This window comes from Falco rusticolus, chromosome 1, assembly GCF_015220075.1.
Source record: "Falco rusticolus isolate bFalRus1 chromosome 1, bFalRus1.pri, whole genome shotgun sequence".
In the NCBI taxonomy this organism is placed as follows: domain Eukaryota; kingdom Metazoa; phylum Chordata; class Aves; order Falconiformes; family Falconidae; genus Falco; species Falco rusticolus.
Window position 1 is genome coordinate 42,462,228 of NC_051187.1, and position 18,638 is coordinate 42,480,865.

At 40.4% G+C, this 18,638-nt stretch overlaps 1 protein-coding gene across 4 annotated transcripts in view; it reads right to left on the reverse strand.

Annotated features, from left to right (window-relative positions):
- LOC119143050 (splicing factor SWAP) overlaps window positions 1-8,604 on the reverse strand; it is a 49,363-nt gene extending 40,759 nt beyond the window's left edge. The window contains exons 1-4 of one of the 4 annotated variants that reach the window (XM_037376835.1): window positions 8,043-8,604; window positions 5,396-5,565; window positions 4,736-4,873; window positions 2,565-2,650 (exon numbers count right to left, since the gene is read on the reverse strand). In XM_037376835.1, the coding sequence (XP_037232732.1) occupies window positions 2,565-2,650; window positions 4,736-4,873; window positions 5,396-5,565; window positions 8,043-8,302 (654 nt within the window). In that variant the 5' untranslated portion in view covers window positions 8,303-8,604. Of the gene's footprint in view, window positions 1-2,564; window positions 2,651-4,735; window positions 4,874-5,395 lie in introns of all 4 variants that reach the window. The other 3 variants (XM_037376844.1, XM_037376852.1, XM_037376863.1) reach the window with 3 other exon arrangements.
- Between the last annotated feature and the right edge of the window lie 10,034 nt (window positions 8,605-18,638).

Below are 18,638 nucleotides of genomic sequence, written 5' to 3' on the forward strand. Positions count from 1 at the left end.
AGATTACCAGCACCACTGATCTACAAAACTTCAGAAAAATTTACAAAGTGAAAAACATTAAATGACAGACATGCAGATACTCCAGTTTGCTGTTTAATAAAGACACTAACCATTTTAACTGAGAACTGTTAGAACTTCTGAAAGTAACAGTACTTGCCAGAGCAGAGAAAAAACCCTTCTGAAAAATACCCCAATGACATAAGTGCTATCATCTAGTCAGATATTCTGTTCCAATCTTTAATTGGTATAGTAATTAGATGTTTTTCATGACCAAGTCTGCCTTCCTTCAAGTTAGGCAACTATCCTCCAATCTTCAGTAAGCCTGGAAAGTAAGTCTTATGTTGCTTTTCAATATTCTCATCTGGAGAAAACAAAGCGATTTTCAATCTCTCCTTGTAAATTTAACTGATTATTTCCTCTTGCAGCCCATTTCTGTTCACTTCTTAAAATGCAACGATCAAGAACAGTCATCTTCGCCCATAATCCTTACATCAACAGTTTTAAGCAGTGGAAGAACTCCTGCATCCTTGACACAACTCTTGTATTTTAAGTTCCTGAGTGACATTACTGCTGCAGTTGGAGTTGCCATACACTGAACATTCTATTGCTCACTAGAGCCTCTGGATCTGTTTTGCAGTAGTACTGCCTAGGTACTTACGTCATCATTTCACATTTGCAGTTTGGATTGCTTTGTATTACAGGAACTATTTTATATCTGTCTTTATCGAACTGCACCTTGCAGACTGTGAATAAAGTCTCCAAGTTAGCAAGCTGATTCTCAAAGTTCATCTTATTTCCACTGCACTGCAGTTTCTTCCCCAAAATCATTCAGAGTCCACAAGTGTCCTTCCCCTGACATGACCATCAACAAGTGCCGTGTCTTTTAACTTGAACGTTAGTTAGCAATAAATTCAGGAGAGACCTAGAACACCACCCTGGTAGTTCCACAGATCAGCCACGTATTACACCTTTTCCAATCACTTGTGTATCAACATAATGGCAACAGAATTTCTGATTTATTTCTCTCTCTCTCTCCTCCTCTCTTTTTTTTTTTAATGGGTAGAGTGAGTAGTTTTTATTAAACATGCCTGTAAAACCCCACCAATAATTTACCAGACTTCTATCCTTCACAGTAATTGAACTACAAAATACAGAATACATACATTCAATAGGAAAACCGACTGACAACATTCAGTTGAACTGAACAACAATTCAAGGCTGACAAAAAAAAAATTCTCACAATTCCAAATCCAAGGTGAAGTATACCCTGTTTTCAGGGCTGCTGTCTAGATTTATTTTTTTTTAAATCAAAACCAAGTGTGTCCACATTTCCTTTCTGTTCATTTGAACATACTAGAGTTCAATAGCTGATGAATTACTTCAGTAAGCCCCACACTACATTCTGCAACTTACATGTAAAATATACCTTAAGTTTCAGAACAAAATTCAAGCAAAGCAGCTATCTAAACCAGCAAACATTCTTTCACCAGCAGTTACTTTTTGGAAACAGCATTCAAATGCTAAATAACCAGCTTCTCACTGAGCACTCAATGTTCTAACTCCAAGACTAAAGTAGAACTCATAATTTAAAGGCAGTATTGTATAAAAATCTTCCCTGAACTCATAAGTAGGTTTGTAAGCACTTCACTAACAAAATATATTGTAAGATTGTAAGGAAAAGTAGAGGAAGTAAAATTGTAACAAGTTGTGCATTACATTTGTTATATAGCTCTTATTTCATATTAAAACCAGAACAGGATAAACATTTTCAATTAAAAGCCAATGAAGCAGAAAAACTCTTACACAAATACCCTGTGTTCACTATTAGTTATCCTAACAGAGTGCTTTGAAGCTTTACTGGTTGAGGTTATGAAGTTGAGAAGGCAGCCCAAATATAAATTAACACTTTCACCACCGCAATACAGGAGAAAAGAGTACTATCCTGTTTCCCAGTATCTTTTAGGAAACTTGAAATAAATTTAAAATCCTCATGGTTACAACTGTACTTAAGCAGGCAACTGTTCAGCTCCCTTCAAGAAAAATACACGTTTCAATTAAGTTTACAATTTACTATGTAGAAAATTCTCACAACATCACATGAAAGAGCGAGCTTCTACATGCTTATCCTTTCAAGTTATTTCAGAATTTGCTAGAAATAAACTATTGCTTTTCTTCTTGAATAGGCTAGTCTTAAACACAGTCTTTATATCAGATCACTTCCTACCCCCTTCAGATTGGGACTCAGTTAAAAAGAATCCAGAAAAAAATTTTGAACAAAAGCAATCATTTGGTTTGATGGTCCTTTACTTTTGGAATGTCAACCTTGACATCTCAGTAAGTATTCATTCCAAGAACACCTGCCTTTTTTCTGCATTACCTAAAATAATATCACAAGTGATACTGAATGCACTCACTATGAGACTGGAATAATTTCAGTGTGAAAAACTGTTCTATCAAGAGAGTTGATAGCGTTCTATCAAGAGAGTTTATAGAAATTAAGAATTCAAGAAAGAACACCTAGAAAACTAACAGAAACATAAGTGGCGCTAAATGTACACACATACCAGCTCCACATCAGAAGGTACGTTCAGTCCTGGAGGGGCAACAAAAGGTTCTTCATTTTCTTCTACATTTTCTGTCTGAGCTGTTTCTACAAGACATGACAGAATAAAATACTATAGGACAAAATACATCAAGTACCCAAGTGCTAATAAAAATTTGTTTTAAAAAAAGTACATCTAAAAGGATATGCAATCAAGAAATTTACCAAATGAAACTATAACCACATAAGATCCAGGCTAAACAGGCCCAGCTCCCTCAGCCTTTCCCCACCAGGGAGATGCTCCAGCCCCATCATCTGTGTAGTCCTCCGCTGGACCCTCTCCAGCAGCTCCCCGTCTCTCTTGCACTGGGGAGCCCAGCACTGGACACAGCACTCCAGATGTGCCTCACCAGGGCAGAGCAGAGGGGGGGATCACCCCCCTGACCTGCTGGCCACGCTCCTCCTCATGCCTCGCCAGGACCCCACTGGTCCCTTGGGCACACTGCTGGCCCACGGGCAACCTGCTGCCCACCAGAGCTTCCAGGTCCCTCTCTGCAGAGCTGCCTCCCAGCAGGCCAGCCCCAGCCTGTGCTGGTGCATGGGGTTGTTCCTCCCCAGGGGCAGGACCTTACACTTTCCTTTGCTGAACTTTATTAGGTTGCTCTCCACCCAACTCACCAGCCTGTCCAGGTCTTGCTGAACGGCAGCACACGCTTCTGTTGTACTTTCGCATCATCAGCAAACTTGCTGAGGGTACACAGTGTCCCTTCATCCAGGTCACTGATGAGTAAGTTGAACAGGACTGGACCTAGTACTGACCCCTGGGATAAATCAGGAGCGACAGACCTCCAGGTACTCTGTGCCACTGATCACAGCCCTCTGAGCTCTACCATCCAGCCAGTTGTCAATCCACCTCACTGTCTACTCCTCCAACCCATACTTGGTCAGTTTACCTATGAGCATGTTATGGGAGACAGTGTCAAAAGCCCTGCTGACGTCAAGGCAGACAATATGCACCACACTCCCTTTGTCTACCCAGACAGTCCTTCCACCATAGAAGGCTATTAGGTTGGTCAGGCACGATTCCCCCTTGATGACTCCATGTTGACTACTCCTGATAAACTTCTTTTCCTGCACATGCTTAGAGATGACATCCAGGATGAGCTGTTCCATCACCTTTCCAGGGATGGAGGTGAGGCTGACTGGCCTGCAGTTTCCTGGGCCCTCCTTCTTGCCCTTTTTGAAGACTGGAGTGACACTGCCTTTCCTCCAGTCTTTAGGCACCTCTCCTGTCCTCCATGACCTTTCAAAGATGACACAGAGCGGCTTAGCAATAATATTTGCCAGCTCCCTTAGCACTCAGGTGCATCCCGTCGGGGCCCATGGATTTGTGGGGGTCAAGTTTGCCTAAATGATCTCTAACACAATCCTCCTTGACCAAGGGAAAGTCTCCAGGCTTTCTTGCCTCTAGGGCCTGGGATTCCTGCGGGCTGGCCTTAGCGTTAAAGACTGAAGCAAAGAAGGCATTCAGTAATTCCACCTCCTCTGTATCCTTTGTCACCAGGGCACCCACCTCACCCAGCAGCATATTATTCTATAAATCTCATCATTCTTGGTAAGAAAAACAAAAGTGAGGCAAGCCAGACACAACTTGAATGCAGTTCTCTTATCAAATGAAGCGGGACTTTTTATTTATTCCTTATATAATTGATCAAAGGTAGATTCTGTAACATTATGGCACATTGTCACAGTCTTGCAAAGGCTTCCTACAATACAGACAGCCTTTAAGGGTTGACAGATTCCAGTTTTAGTGACCAACAGAGAGAGGGCATTCACCTTTTTAATCACTATGCAGTAGAGAAAGACAGGGGAGCAAAAGTACAAACATGTTCTTCACTATCACCTCCAATTTTTCAGTAGGCTTTTCCCTCTATATACGCAGATCCACACAACATGAAATACACCCCTATGACAAGAAACACTCAAAAAACGTGCTGTAGCAGCATTTAAGCACATCAAGAGCAAAGTCTGCAAAAACTCAGTAACGCAGTTCCATAAAAACTTTCCTGAAATGCTTCAAGATTTTTAACTTGCATTTTAATGTAACACACATTTTCAACCTTCAACTGCAAGTGAGAGACTGGGGTGCTATGTTCTTCATCTCAATTAACCCCTCCTGTTTTTACCCCTTACCTCTTTGTTTTGCAGGCTGATGCTCCTCCTCCTCAGTGGGTTCTGAAGGGTCATAATAATCACTTCCATAACGGAATCCCACTGCATTATAGGTACCATCCTCTGCCAAAGCTTCACTCAGTCTTTTATATTCCTCCTCTTGAACAAAAATGCAATTACCGATCATTAGAACACATTTAAAAGCTAATTTATTTTTTTTTTAAAGTATAATGTATCTTACTTTAGTTTTTAAATGAGAAGTTTTCATCTAATCGTTTTAGCTTTGATTTAAAACTGAATAGAAAAAGACAGCATGTACATATGCTGACCACTTCTTCCTGAAGAGATAAAGGCTGCGGGTTAAAACATTCTAATGTAATTATGCATACAAAAGCACAGAATTTCATTTAAGAACACTAAAAATGAAGCAGAATGTGTTTATTTGGGGGGGGTTGGGTCTGAAATCCCAGTCTGCCCTCAGAATCTGGCCAATTTCTCTGTTGATCTATTTTTAAACTATCCTGAGGTCCTCTCACATACGCAAAGACTCCTGTTTTTCGAATCCACTGGGTACTGTCAAGATAACATCAGAAAAAGAGAGTATAAAATTAGGAGTAAATTTAATTTCATAATTATTTATTTAAACATGTGCTAAACTCGGGAAGTTTCCTTGAGCAATACCTTGCCTCGCCTCCTCCTCAAGCAAGTCCGTATGCAAGGCTAAATACCTCTCTTCATCACAGAGGGCTTCTATTCTAGCTTCCTCTTCAGACAATTGATAATCTCTGTTCCACGTGGAATATTCAGCATCATATTCAGAAAGGTCATGTAGGTGACCACGCCCATCGTACCTGCAAGATGAAACAGCTGGTCAATGCAAAAAACTTAGGGCTTGTGTTTATGCGACTACTTAAATACTTACCCATTAAAAATGAAAAAAAAAAACACAAACTTATACATTAAAGCATACTTCCTTTTAGAAGTTACGTTTAATTTTGCTAATCATTTGTCACCAACTACTGAAAATTTAATAGTCTACATTCCTCTCAAATAATAAATTATTACAATTAAAGGCAAAGGTATCCTTTAATAGTTTAAGTGGGATCCATTTCCTTAACAGCTCTTACCGTACGTGCTTCAACCAACCAATCAATGTCACTTGCAAAATACGTTTTTCTGCAAAGTCAAATAGCTTACATTCACACAAACCCGAATACATAAATACCTATCCGTAAGAACCAAACGGTCGAAATTTCCTCGCTTCTTTCTGCTAGTCCCGAACTCTCAGGAGATATCTTCACCATAGAAACTTGCGTCCATTGGAGGTAAAATCATGGCTAGGCTCGGCCCCTAGCCATTTGGCTGAGGAAATAAGTTCTGGGTTATGTGATAGAGAGACACACATACATAGGAACAGTAACATATACATGCAATTTAAGGAGGTTCACCGTAAAAACGGCAAAGATCAATGACGTACAGTTCCTTTCTACTATGCAGAAATAATCTTATTTGCAGGAAAAGCACTGCATTGGGATAATGTTTATGCATCAGTAAGAGAAACTGATTAAAAAGTAAAGTGACAGTAAACTCGACTCCGCTGAGGTGTCTTCCCACACACAACTCTTGACTTGTGCCAACTTGCTAGACCAAAACCAAAGAAAGTAAGTAGTCTCATAGCAAAAAGTTAATGAAACACGTAGGTCTGGTTAATCAAGTTCTGTCCACAGGCAAACTTCAACCCATTTCTTCTCATAGCAATACGCTTTTCTTAAAATGGTGAAAATGAGGACTTCCTGCTGCTGGAGATGAAAAGAATCTAAGCTTCCAAAGCAGTTTATAAGATTAGTAATTGCAAGCTACCTTAACTTACAAATGTAATGTTATTTAGATTTTTCCATATTATATGCACATACATGCACATACTTAGGTTTTGCTCCCCGCAATTTCTGTAACACCTGTAAATTGGGTTACTGCTGCACAGGACCACAAAAATAGCCTGTACCTATTAATGAAGTCTGTCACGAAAGTGATCTGGATTAGAAGTGTGCATTGTAACACTTCTATTTTCATATAAGAAAGAAATTAAATACAGCTACAAATATTTATGGTAGCTTTTTTCATGTCTTTGCGTTTATTCTTATTTAAGAAATTAATTTTAATCATAAAAATCATTAAAGGCATAAACCCCAAAGTAGCGCAAGGGCATTTCTTTCTTTTCCAGTCTTATGGAAAGAAATGGAAAGACCTCCCCTTACTGATAGTAGTTCCAAGCCAAACACAGTTGTTAAATCAAAGCAAGAAAAATCATGTATAGCACCAAAGCAATGATGAAATTGAGGGAACAAATATCTATAGTATGTCATGTGATCCTTTTCAAACCAAAATCCTTCCATCTTTCCCACTGAGGTTTTCAGGGTCAGCCATAACTCTTAAATTGCACTTTCAGCGCTCCACTCAAATATATCCAACCTGACCTCCCATTTTCCCCCCTCCCCAGGAAAACGTTCAGACAATTTATTCTGAATGAATTTATTTCTAAATCCCACCCTGCAGTGCTGAAAAAACTTAAGAGACCAGAAGAAACATCAACACAGATTCTGTTATCCTCTCTGGCCATGAACCTGTGGCTACTGCAAAACAACCAAAACCGCCACCTCAACATAAAATTTGAAAAGCAAGCACCCAAAATCAAAGCCATTCTGCCTAAGACAGTGAATCACGGCACACGGAAAAAGTTATTAGGTCAAGAACTGCTTTTGGGGTATCCCACTAACGGCCTGCAGCCAGATTACATAGGAGAAATACGAAAAGTCCATTTCCCCTAAGGTGGATGAATAACCTTCCACTCCGCACATCGCTTAAGTTCTCACTTACAGAGCGTTATAAAGTGCCTAACAAGCATTCCCATGCAATAAGGCTCCCTTGGTTTCCAAGTGAGAAAAGATGATGTTTCTGGTTTGCATTGAAAAGGAATAGATCATTCCCACTCTCCACTCCACCCTATAAACCCTACCCTGACAAGTGGAGCGGAAAGACCCACACACACAGACTGCCAGAAGGAGAGGAACCTCCCAACACTGCCAGAGCGGGGAACCCCAAGTTCCCGCTGCCAGGGGGGCGGCCCTGCAGCGTTACAAAAGCAGCACTGGAAGCACTCTACCAGGAGGAGCTGCCCTCCAACTCTGCCACTGAAGAAGATCCCCACACGTCTGCCAGAGAAAGCCCTTTGTTCATCCCCCGCCCTCACCTGCCCACAGCACAAGGGGAGGAACAGAAAGAGGCTATAACAGGAGATCTCGCAGCAGTCTGGGGGTTGTGTTACACCGACCTATCGATCATGATCTTGGGGTCTCCCATCCAAGGAATAAGATGTCGCCCCTGCTCCTGGTACTGAGCCTTCTCATCATCTCGAAACAGCTTGCAGGCATAGCCGAACACCAGCAGCTCCACACGGCTATTCCCACCTCCACCTCCTCCTCCACCTCCTCCGGGGGGCCCGGGGACCGCTCCCCCGCCTGACAACAACATTAGGGGCGGCGGGCCTGCTTCTTCTGCAGTCCGTCGAGAACCTCCGACCCCTCCGTACATCACCAGGGGATGCAGCGAGGAGGAGGAAACTCGCAGTAACAACGACTGTCCGAGAAGCGAGTCCCCCAGAAGGCCGGGCCCGCACTAAACTCTCCAGCTCCAGAGCACCACAGTCGCCATCACCTGAAACAAAATGGCGAGCCTTCCGCTTCCGCTAGCGGAGCGGAGGCTCGGCTGGCTTCCGGCACCGCGCAGATTCGCCCTCGGTTTCGGGAGCCTGAGGGCGACGTGAAAGGGCGGCGCGGCTCCGCGTCCCGGCGGGGCAGGCGGCGGCCAGCGACAACAGCCGGGCAACACGGAGGGGCTGTGACGCCACGGGTGTGACGAAAGTGCGGAACGCAGGAACGGGGCGGAGCCGGGGGGGCGGGGCGGAGCGGGGGGGCGGGGCGGAGCCGGGGGGCGGGGCGGAGCCGGGGGGGCGGGGCGGCCCCTCTGAGGCGGTCAGCGTGCCTGAGCAGGACCGCGGCGGGCTCGCTGCAGCCTCGGGGCTGGTGAGGGGCCTCGGGCGCTTTCCCCGCTAAAATGCCTATGTGGAACTTTAAAAAAGGAGGGAGGGGCCGGAGGCTCTGCGCAGGGTAGGGAGTCGTGGCTTCCGACGTTTGTCGCGCTGCTGAGGGGCCCCACAGGGGCCTGATGGCGGGAGTTGCCGGTGAGGTGGGCGGCGATGGAGCCCAAGGAGACGGAGGCGCCCGGCCCGCCCGAGGAGGCGCCCGGCGGCGTTCCCCTCAGGCCGCGCCTGGGGAGCTCGCTGGGAGAGGGCCCGGTCAGCCAAGGCGGGAGGGCTGAAGTGCTAAGGAAAGTTTTTTCCAAAAAATTTATAAAATTTTTCTTTGCTAAAATTGTGTACTCTGGACTGAAATTCTCAGTATCATTTACCTCAGATTTAGGATTTTCATCACTCTTTCTGGAAGTGTAAAGAACCATTTTGTGTGGTGTATAATACAGGTCTGTCAGGAAGCCCCTGTGGGAGCGAGGCCAGCGCCCTGGTGATGGGGGGTTTGGGCACCCGTAAATACAGGCAGAGCTGCCGGGGGTTTTGTGGGCAACTTACTGGTATCATTGTATACAAAGGAACAAAATATGTGAAGTAGCATGAGAAAAGTCATGCGCAAGCACTGGAAAAGAGATTAATAGCTTGTGTTAGCATTTAGAAATACCTGCTACCACATAAACTTGGTGGAGGAGGAATCTAGAAACTTGCTTGGATGCTCCTTTACTCATCTGCAGTCATGAAATTGAAAACAGTATATGGCGTTTCCACAGTATCTTTCAAAGTGAACAACAAAATCTGAGTAAACTTTGTAATGCTGCTTTTGGGTAATAGTGATGCATATACAGTTCCACCTGCTGCTCCATGTCCTAGAAAAGATGGTTAAAAATCTTCCGGAGTGAACATACGTGTCCTTTGCAACAAATACATGGAAGTTGCCGGTAACTCTGATACTTCAAAGATTTTAGTAAACATCTGCTAAACGTAGATGCTTCAGACATATCTTACTGGTTTACAAAAATAATGACTTGAGTTGTTTGATGAAGTTCTAAGAGTAACACTCACCTTTGAGAAACTAAATAAAGACCTGAACACCAAGGATGCAGGTCAGAACACTCGATCATTGTGCAAAAGTTTTATACCAACTGGGAAACATTTGGAGTAAAGAGAAGAGCAGGAGAAAACAATAGAACTCCAAGAAAAAAAAATGAAGTTTTTTCTGGGGTGTATAATAAAGCAATATGTGGTGAGGATTTTGTGCCTTCCTTAGGTCTTCTGATAATGCAAAGGATTCAGCAAAAAGATAGTATGGCACAGAAGTGGCTTTATGCAGTTGAAGTGGCAGTGTAATAAGATAACTTCAGATTATTTTACCAGGATATCAGCATTTGAGACAAAGACGTGAACTGTGCATGAGTCAGGTGAATGACAAAAATTGAAATCTTAGTTAAAAGAATGCAATTAGAGAAAGATGGAGGGAGTATTTTAATGATCTCTTTAATGGTGAAATGGATAAAGGCGAACAAACAGCAATTTTCTAGCCAGCTGAGCCATTTGTAGAAGAACCAAGAGGCAACAGAACACCCAGGAACAATAAAGCACCAGGTATTGATAATGTTCCCACTGAATTATTAAGACTTTAAAAAGTAATTTGTGTTTGGTGGTTTGAAAATAATGTAAAGAAATGGAAAAGGAGAACCACACATCTGTTTTTGAGAAAGGGGACAGTGTGAAACCTGAGGCCTGGGGCAGCACCTTGCTGTTTGTTACAGCATGTGGTGTTCTAGGCTGTTCCCGTGTAATTAGCCTGTAAACAGAAGAGGGATTAAGAGAGGTTTCTGGAACGACTCGAGCACAACAGTTACCTTCAGATTATTGAGTACCTGAGGAAAAAAGGTAGGATGGTGAGCAGACCACATACAGGGATCTTTGATGTATTTAAGAAAGCATGTCATAACGCATTATGAATTTGCATTGCAATAAAAAAGCACCCATCCTATTATCCCAGTATGTGTAAAAAACGAAACTTTTTATCCATTTTTTTTTTTTTAGTGCTTTTTACTGTACACCATCATCGGGAAGGAAACTTGGTGCTAATTGTAATATAGGGTATGCTTTTTTTACCATGTTTAAAGACAAATCCAACTTTACTAATAAGAAAAAATACTCTGAAATTACTATAGACAGAAGTCTATATGTGTTTATATATATAGATATATTATGTGTTCTAAAGTCTTTATGTGGTAGGATGCTCATGCTGTTTCATTCAGACCCTTGATTAGCCCTAGCTGTCCTGGCTATGATGAGAAGAGGCTAGCTGTAACAGGAAAAATTTGCAAAATTAGTATTTCTCAGTCTCCCGCTCTTTTTTGATTTTGCTGTAGGTAGGAAAGCAAGTAAAAACAAGCCTTCTTTTCCTAGGTGTATACCAGTCTTTTCTTCTCTATCTTAATGGAAATCTAGTCATCTAGTATTGTTTTGCAGTTTATCTTTAGCTAAAAGTGTGCAATAACATTTATTTTTTAGTTCTGAAGTAGGTTTGAAAGAAAAGTATGTTGTGCTGATTCTAAAGTAAAATACTATTTATATCATGTTTCAGCTGTATAAAGAAATATTCAGCATACCAAAAGAATGTGTCAAATGTTATTCCAAGCACACAGGCGATACGAAATCTGAAGCTCTGGGGTTAGGGACTCTGCAGAACACAAAGCATGAGATAGGTAAGCAGTTCAGTAGAGAAACATGGAATTTTTTGTTAATTAAGAAGCTATAATTTGGGAGAGGGTTTTGATATAAATTCAAAGAACAGGCTTGTATTCTTCTGTATTGGTTGTAAGGGGACAAAACTATATATGAGAGTGCTATCATAAAAGATTTAAATGATCAGCGCAAGTGTGATGTTTTATGTAGTAAAAATACAAAGCTTGCGTATCACTATATTAATCCTGACATTAGCACTCTCAAACTATTGAAGAAGGTTTGTTATTTTTGTAGAAAATGCTCTGCTTGGTCAAGCTGGAGCCAAGAGCTAAGTTTGTTTCTTGGTCATCATTTGTTCATTATGGAACTTGGCATGAAACTGCACTGTCGTCAGACTTTATTTTATCTCAGTGGTGTCTTTTAACAAAAAAGCTGCTGTGTTCTTTAGGGAGGGATGCACGGAACCTGCAAGGTTTTCTTGAACACTGGAATTGTACATAATTATTCTCTTAAAGAAGATATTCTCTAAATTGTCATGACTTTTTGAGCAGATTTTATTGTTATTTCTGGCATTACTGTAGCATCCACATATAAAACATATGGTAATTCCAATCCAATTGAAGTGGAATCACATTTTAAATACAGAATTGCTGTCTAACAGTAGCTAGGTAAACAATTTATCAGTATGTTACTGTCTGCAGTATGTAACTGGCTGCATTAATGACTAGGTGAAGAGTAGTGGTTAAGGATTTCTAGCTCTTTTTAATTATAAGCTTGCTGTAATTCATAGAGATGCTCACTTCATACCTAGAGAGTTACTTACCTCTTTATGAATTTATAAATTGTATAAAGATGCTATTTACCTCTTTAAAAAATGAGGTAAAATCCCCTCTTTTCTTTTTAGCATGGTGTTTTTGTCTATTGAACACCTTATTCTGGCAAGTTATACAGATACACCATGTATCCTTTGGTAGCTTTGTTTTGTTTGGGGTTTGTGTATGTATTTCACAGCCTGTGAATTTCTATGACTAATTATTTGATTATTGTCTTTAGGCCAGAGGACTCCTTTATTGAGGGTGGTTGTAAGACGCAAAAATGCATTAAATATAACACAAAAAACACACAAAGCTTGTTCCTTTTCTGTTCCCTTTGCTTTCTCTTTTCTTTATTCAAAACCATCTTCACTGTAGTAGTTTGTAAGGCGTTTTATTACTGTGTGCTTGAAAAGGGTAAATTAAAGCTTATGAGTAGCACTAACAATCAATATTGGATTTGCTCTTGAATTCTCTTATAGCAGTAGCTTTGTTTTCTTACAGTTTTTCCCCAAAAAAGTGCTTGTGTATGAGACATTTTCACTGTGCTATAAGCAATTTCTGTTACTGTACGGAATACTCAGAGAAAATGAAGTAGTCTTAAAATATAATCAGTTTATAATTAATCAAATTCTTTACATTCAGGTTTCATCATAGATTTTCTTTTGTTGTTACTGTAGAAACTGACAACACAGGTTCCATAAGGAATATGTTGTGCTTTTGTTTGCCAAGTGTAGTATCACTGAATAGTAACTTACATTGGTTTGGTTTGGTTTGGTTTTAAGTAATAGTCTGTCTTGCAGATCAAGTAATGAAAATTAACTGCTACTTTGTAGGCAGTACTGATGTGTTTGAGAGCAACCTTCAAAGCTGATAGTGTATCTGTCCTCTGGGCAGGGAGATTTTACACAAAATTTTATTTAATCTCCTTTTAGCCGTTAAGAGGAATCCTCTCCACAAAAGAGGAGAAGGTTATAGCTGAGCTGGTGTACTGCATACAGAAAGTAGACTTATTTTTCCTGTGAGTGGTACCATTTGTCTAATGGTGTGATAGCATTCCTATCAAAACCTTGACAATCATTAATCTGCTGCTTGAAGACAACACCACTTGATAAACAAAGAAGTAAATGCTTTCTGCTTTTTTTGTTTGTTTGGGTTTTGGGGTTTTTTGTATGTTACATCACTGGGAATATGCAAATATCAAAAGGTCAAAGTCTGCCCTTGTGTAACTCTGTATTAAAGCCACTGTTATTTATTTATAACAGTAGCATGCTTAAAGAACCCAAGACAGATTCATTAGCTTTAATGGATTGTAAGACAATATTTATTACTAATAATAACAAGGAAATACAGATAATTAATGGTTGTCATTTTTTATGAGAAAATGAATGTAGAAGCTAGGGAAAGGCTTACTTGCAAATTTCATGGCTCTGGCAATTCGTTGTGGGTTTTGGGTTTTCTTTTTTGCAAATGAAGTAAGCATTGTTCTTCAGCAGCCACTGTGTTTTTAAGACTTCTCTCTCAAATGATGCTAAAGCACTCCTGGCCCTCTATGTGCTTTAGAGAAATCAATACTGCACTCTTGTGTGGAAATAATTACTGAAGATTTAGGCTGGGTAGACTGCTGATCATTCCTAGAGGAAAAAGGTGGAGCAGCAACAGTTTGTATTGTCTGTTAGCATCTTTAATGTTCTATGATCTTCTGTTCTACAGAATTATTTTTTTGAAGATTTTCATTCTCTTCACACTTAATTTTTAAATGGTTTACCAAAAATTAGAAATTCAATGTTGAAAAATTTCATAGAGAGGAGACATCAGAGGAGCCTTTAAGTCTCCCATGTCAGGGGCTATGCTGGGTAGTGATCTTGTTTTGGTTTTAATGCTGATAGTTGAATGTCAATAAACTTAGTTCCTTGGTACCTTTAATCCATAAGAAGAGACACAGGAATGTGTAAAAATAAAAGTGATTAAATAAACCACCAAAAATTATTCCCCCCTCCCCCCTTTGTCATACTGTTTGTGAACATATTGGAGTATGCTTTACTATCTTTTAATTTTGGGGTTTTTTTGTTGTTTGCCTCTCAATTACTTTCCAATTCTTGTGGATGTTCACAAAGAGCAATTTCATAGGTCTGTTAATCTATATGTGCAGCAAGTCATGTGCTTGCTAGACTGCTATTCATGTCAGTGGGGATTTTGTTAATCCATACTGGGAAGCAGAACATTCAGCCCATGTTGTAGGATGTGAACCTTGAATACAATTATGAATTGCTTAGGTTTTATGGAAAATGAACTTAAAGTTTGACTAGGTTGAGCTGTTATGTTGATTGTTGTCAAACAGAAATCAACATCACTGCACCTCTGTGTGTGGGTGAAGGGGAGAGAAGTTGTCTTCCGAAAGGTTTACGTTCAGGATTGCTAATGGAGTCTGACTAGGCTGCAAGAACAACATGGACTGTCTGTCTAGTAAGCCTGTAGGCAGAAATGTTGCTATCAGGCCCTTGATAGCATGCATAAAATCATGTAATCATACGAACTTAGGAGTAAAAGTTGCTCCAACTGTGATATTTCATATGTGCTTTTTTATGAGATCTCACTGTAGCAAGATTTTTAAGTCTAAAATATTTGAAAAATGCTTCTTGAAATAAATCTTTCTTTGAGTCAGGATATAACCTTAAAAAATTGTAACTTTGGGGTAGACAGCTTACAAATCAAAGCAGACTGCAATTTACCTAGCAGTTATGTAGCTGAGTAATAGTTTGTCGGGAGTGTGAAAGCAGTCACTGACAGACATGTTAACCCAGGGCCAGATGGCACAGTGGGACATACAGACTGCATGCTGTTGCTTATGGCTCTCTGCATCTTGAAGTTGACTATTGTGCAAAGACCTCTGGCAACACTGCCTTTCTGTAAGGCTACGTGATTCACAGAGATGCCAAGTAAGAAGGCTCAAGTGCCTTCATATTGATATTGCCAGTTTGAGTAATCAAATCCAGTTAATTCTTCCCTCTAAGACTTCAAAAATTTTTTGACAAAAAATCTTGGTTTCTGTTTCAGTGTTCAATGTTTGGCTTCCGAATGTCTCAGCAGTGTCAAGTGTTACACTCAACAGCTGGTGCTTTCAGAGTGTGCTATACACTGTGCCTTCAAATCAGTCAATGTAAAGCCATATGTAATCTGCCAGTTTTTTCATGGTTTTTTTTTCTCTAGTGCAACTTGCTATCATCACTTGCAAAACTCTTGTCTTTCCCATTCACACATTGACTGAGATGGTGAGGGGCAGGGGAAGCCAGTGGAGCTGTTGTTCCTTCATGGTGGATCAGCTAGGTATAAGTTGTTAGTGTTTCCATAATGGCAATACCTAAGACTTGAATCCAAAATAAAAAAGAGCTCACTGCCACTGTTAATTGGAAGTGTGCTTTAATACCTTAGCCTCTGCTATATGTGATTGAGATAACATCCATTTCTGAGAGTGGGTGTGGTTGGAAAAGTTACCTGTACTTAAAGGCATGTACTTGGATCCAATTATTTATTTCAAATACTTCAATCTGAGATAGATCTAAGTAGAAAATGCTAAGTGTGAAAAGAGACATCCTATATTAGAATTTATTATTCTAAAATTAATTTACTTTTTTCAAAGTTGTGCCTGTTATGCTGTCTTTCTCTACTGATGTCAGTTCCCACAGCTTCTTTGTTTTTTGTTGCTGCTTTTCCCAATACATGATTCTATGTCCAAGGCCTAGAACATTATTGCTGCGAGGGGAAAAACCCTGAGCTACCAAACGTGGAAGCAAACTGCTGCGGGATCTTTTGATGCCTCATAAATGTGCCTCTGCCTAGTGCAGTGGTTGTTGTTTTCTTACATTGAAAGGCAGAACTGCATAAGACATTTCAATTAATACAACTTGCCCGTACAGGAGAACCCCAAACTAATGTTTCATGGGGCTGGGTAAGTTGAAGAGACCTGCTGTCATTAGTAAAGACAGACAAGATGTATTTGCTGTCTCCATACTGTGTGCAGTTTTGACATAAAAGTACACACAGTAAGGGGACAATATTGATCAGCATGATAAGCTGAAGTCTCAGCATACAAGCAGTCCAAGCCTTGTGATGCTTTTCCTAGTTTTGTAGGCCTTATAATATAGGAAGACTTCAGAGGCATAGGTCTCAGCCTAGTATCTGCTCTGTGCAGCCAGAATGATCTGTGTATCAGTACAGTTGCTCAGGCATGTCTGTGTGCCTGTGCTGATCTTAGTCATAGGATCAGACTTGTAGTAATGTTTTCTTCTTGGCTTGCTAGTGTTTGCAATCCTAAATCTTTATTCATTCACATTTTGTATGGGAGTACGCTTGTGCTGAAATATTAAATCATATCTCAGAATAATTCAATTGTACTGGCATTTAACAAAAAACTTTACAAGCAATAGGTGTGTTAAAGATCACTTTGTGCTAATCTCTTCAGTAAGCCCCGGGGTTTCTACTGCTGTGGACCTAAGGCAGAAAGACTCTATAATTATCACTGTATTGCTTCTGTTCTGATCTGCACAGTCTTGGTCATATTTCATTGTGTTAAAAAAGTGTCATACTGAAGGAGAGCACCCCTAAATGTGTTAACATGGAAAGGAAATAAATGCTGCTCAGCAGTCAGTACTTCCTGAAGTTTTTTCCAGTAGAAGTAATTTACATTCAGTGCCTTGGTGGCTTCTGTTTAAGAACTTTAGGGTTTGAAATATTGGATCAGACAGCTGGTTCATGTTTCAAAGGGAAGTAAAGCAATAACATAATATAGGTTTTTGATATGTCTTGGGAAATAGAATTAATGTCTTTGAGATCTAATTTATGGCATAAGAAGCAATATTTTGGTGACAGGAACTCAAGTTAGGATGGACAACAATAACATGAAAAGTGAAATTAGAATGTTAATTACACACATAACACTATATTGTGAAACTAGTTTATATCTTTGTCCTAATGATAAAAGCAAGAAACAATAGGATCAGCCACATACAGTATTCCCTAAATCTGGAGTAATGAACTCCCTGCTGAGGCTCGGGGTTGATATTTCATAGCAAAGTTCTTATTTTTCAGGACACTTTAAAGGCAAGTTGATTTCTTCAAGCTTCACTTCATGCAGTTTCCACAAATTCGGTTTCTAGAAGGGGAATTGTCTTCAGAAGATTTTAACATTTAAAAAAAAGACATACAGTACCCAGCCCAAGGATTTGGCATAAGCCTTGAGTAGCCTGGGCTGACTTCATAGTGAATCTGCTTTGAAGAGGAGGTTGGAACGATGACCGCTCCCAAGGTCCTTTCTAATCTGGATGACCCTGTGAATCTGTACATCTCTTCCACTGACATGTACTCAGTGTGAGGAATAGATCATCCCACTAATTTCAAGAGGATCTGTCTCTCCTTCAGGGATGCAGGCAGCGATGGGTAGAGAGTAGGGACAATGCTGCTGTAAAACTAGAATATGATTTAGTTCAGTTTTAAGTTGTCCTCTCTAGCCACTGTTTGACTTGCTTTTCAGCATTTTGGCTTGGGTTGCATTGCTCTTGATAATGAAGGCTCTTTAAATTACATGTCATGCAGGAAGCTGCCACTGCTGAAGGGTCCTCATTTTTTGCCATCTTTTCAATGTAGTTTGTTACTCTTTCCCCTGTTGCATTTCCTGGGAACTCGTGCTTCTCAGCAGATGAGATGACAATCTTCAAAAGACTAGTGATAATTTCATTGAACAAGACAGACAATAATACAGCTGTGTGAATCACACTTGTACTCTTCTGCCAAGAAGTGGATCAATGAAAAGCTTCTAATTTTAAATAGCTCTGTGTGTGTGTACCCGCATGTACATGAGGGTGTTACTGCCCTGTTAGCAATGGGAGAATGAAGAGCACTTACTTTCTTGAATTTCTGGTCAAGGAGTGGTAGAGGAAGGTTGTCATGTATTACCCTGTATTAATTATTGACTATTTGACTTGTGTTAGACTTCTGTTCAAGTGTGGAGACTAGGGAAATGACCATGTTTGAGCTAAATGAACTCCAGGTGGCATTGATCTCAGTTCAATGATCGAGGCCACCTGGATTGAACTGAGGATTAGAGCCACGAACCATGCACAGCACAGAACTTCTAGATGCAGACTTTAAGCAAGTTCAAACATTGAGCTGAAAACAAGAGTTAGAAAATACTTTCTTTTCAAACACAGAGGCTGACTGAAAAGCTTTGAAAGCCTTTGTAGGAGAACTTTGACAGCAGAGTAGATGTCTCAAACATAAGTTTATATCAGTTTGTGTAAGCAGAAAATCAGGGTTAGAGAAATCCTAGAACTCCTCC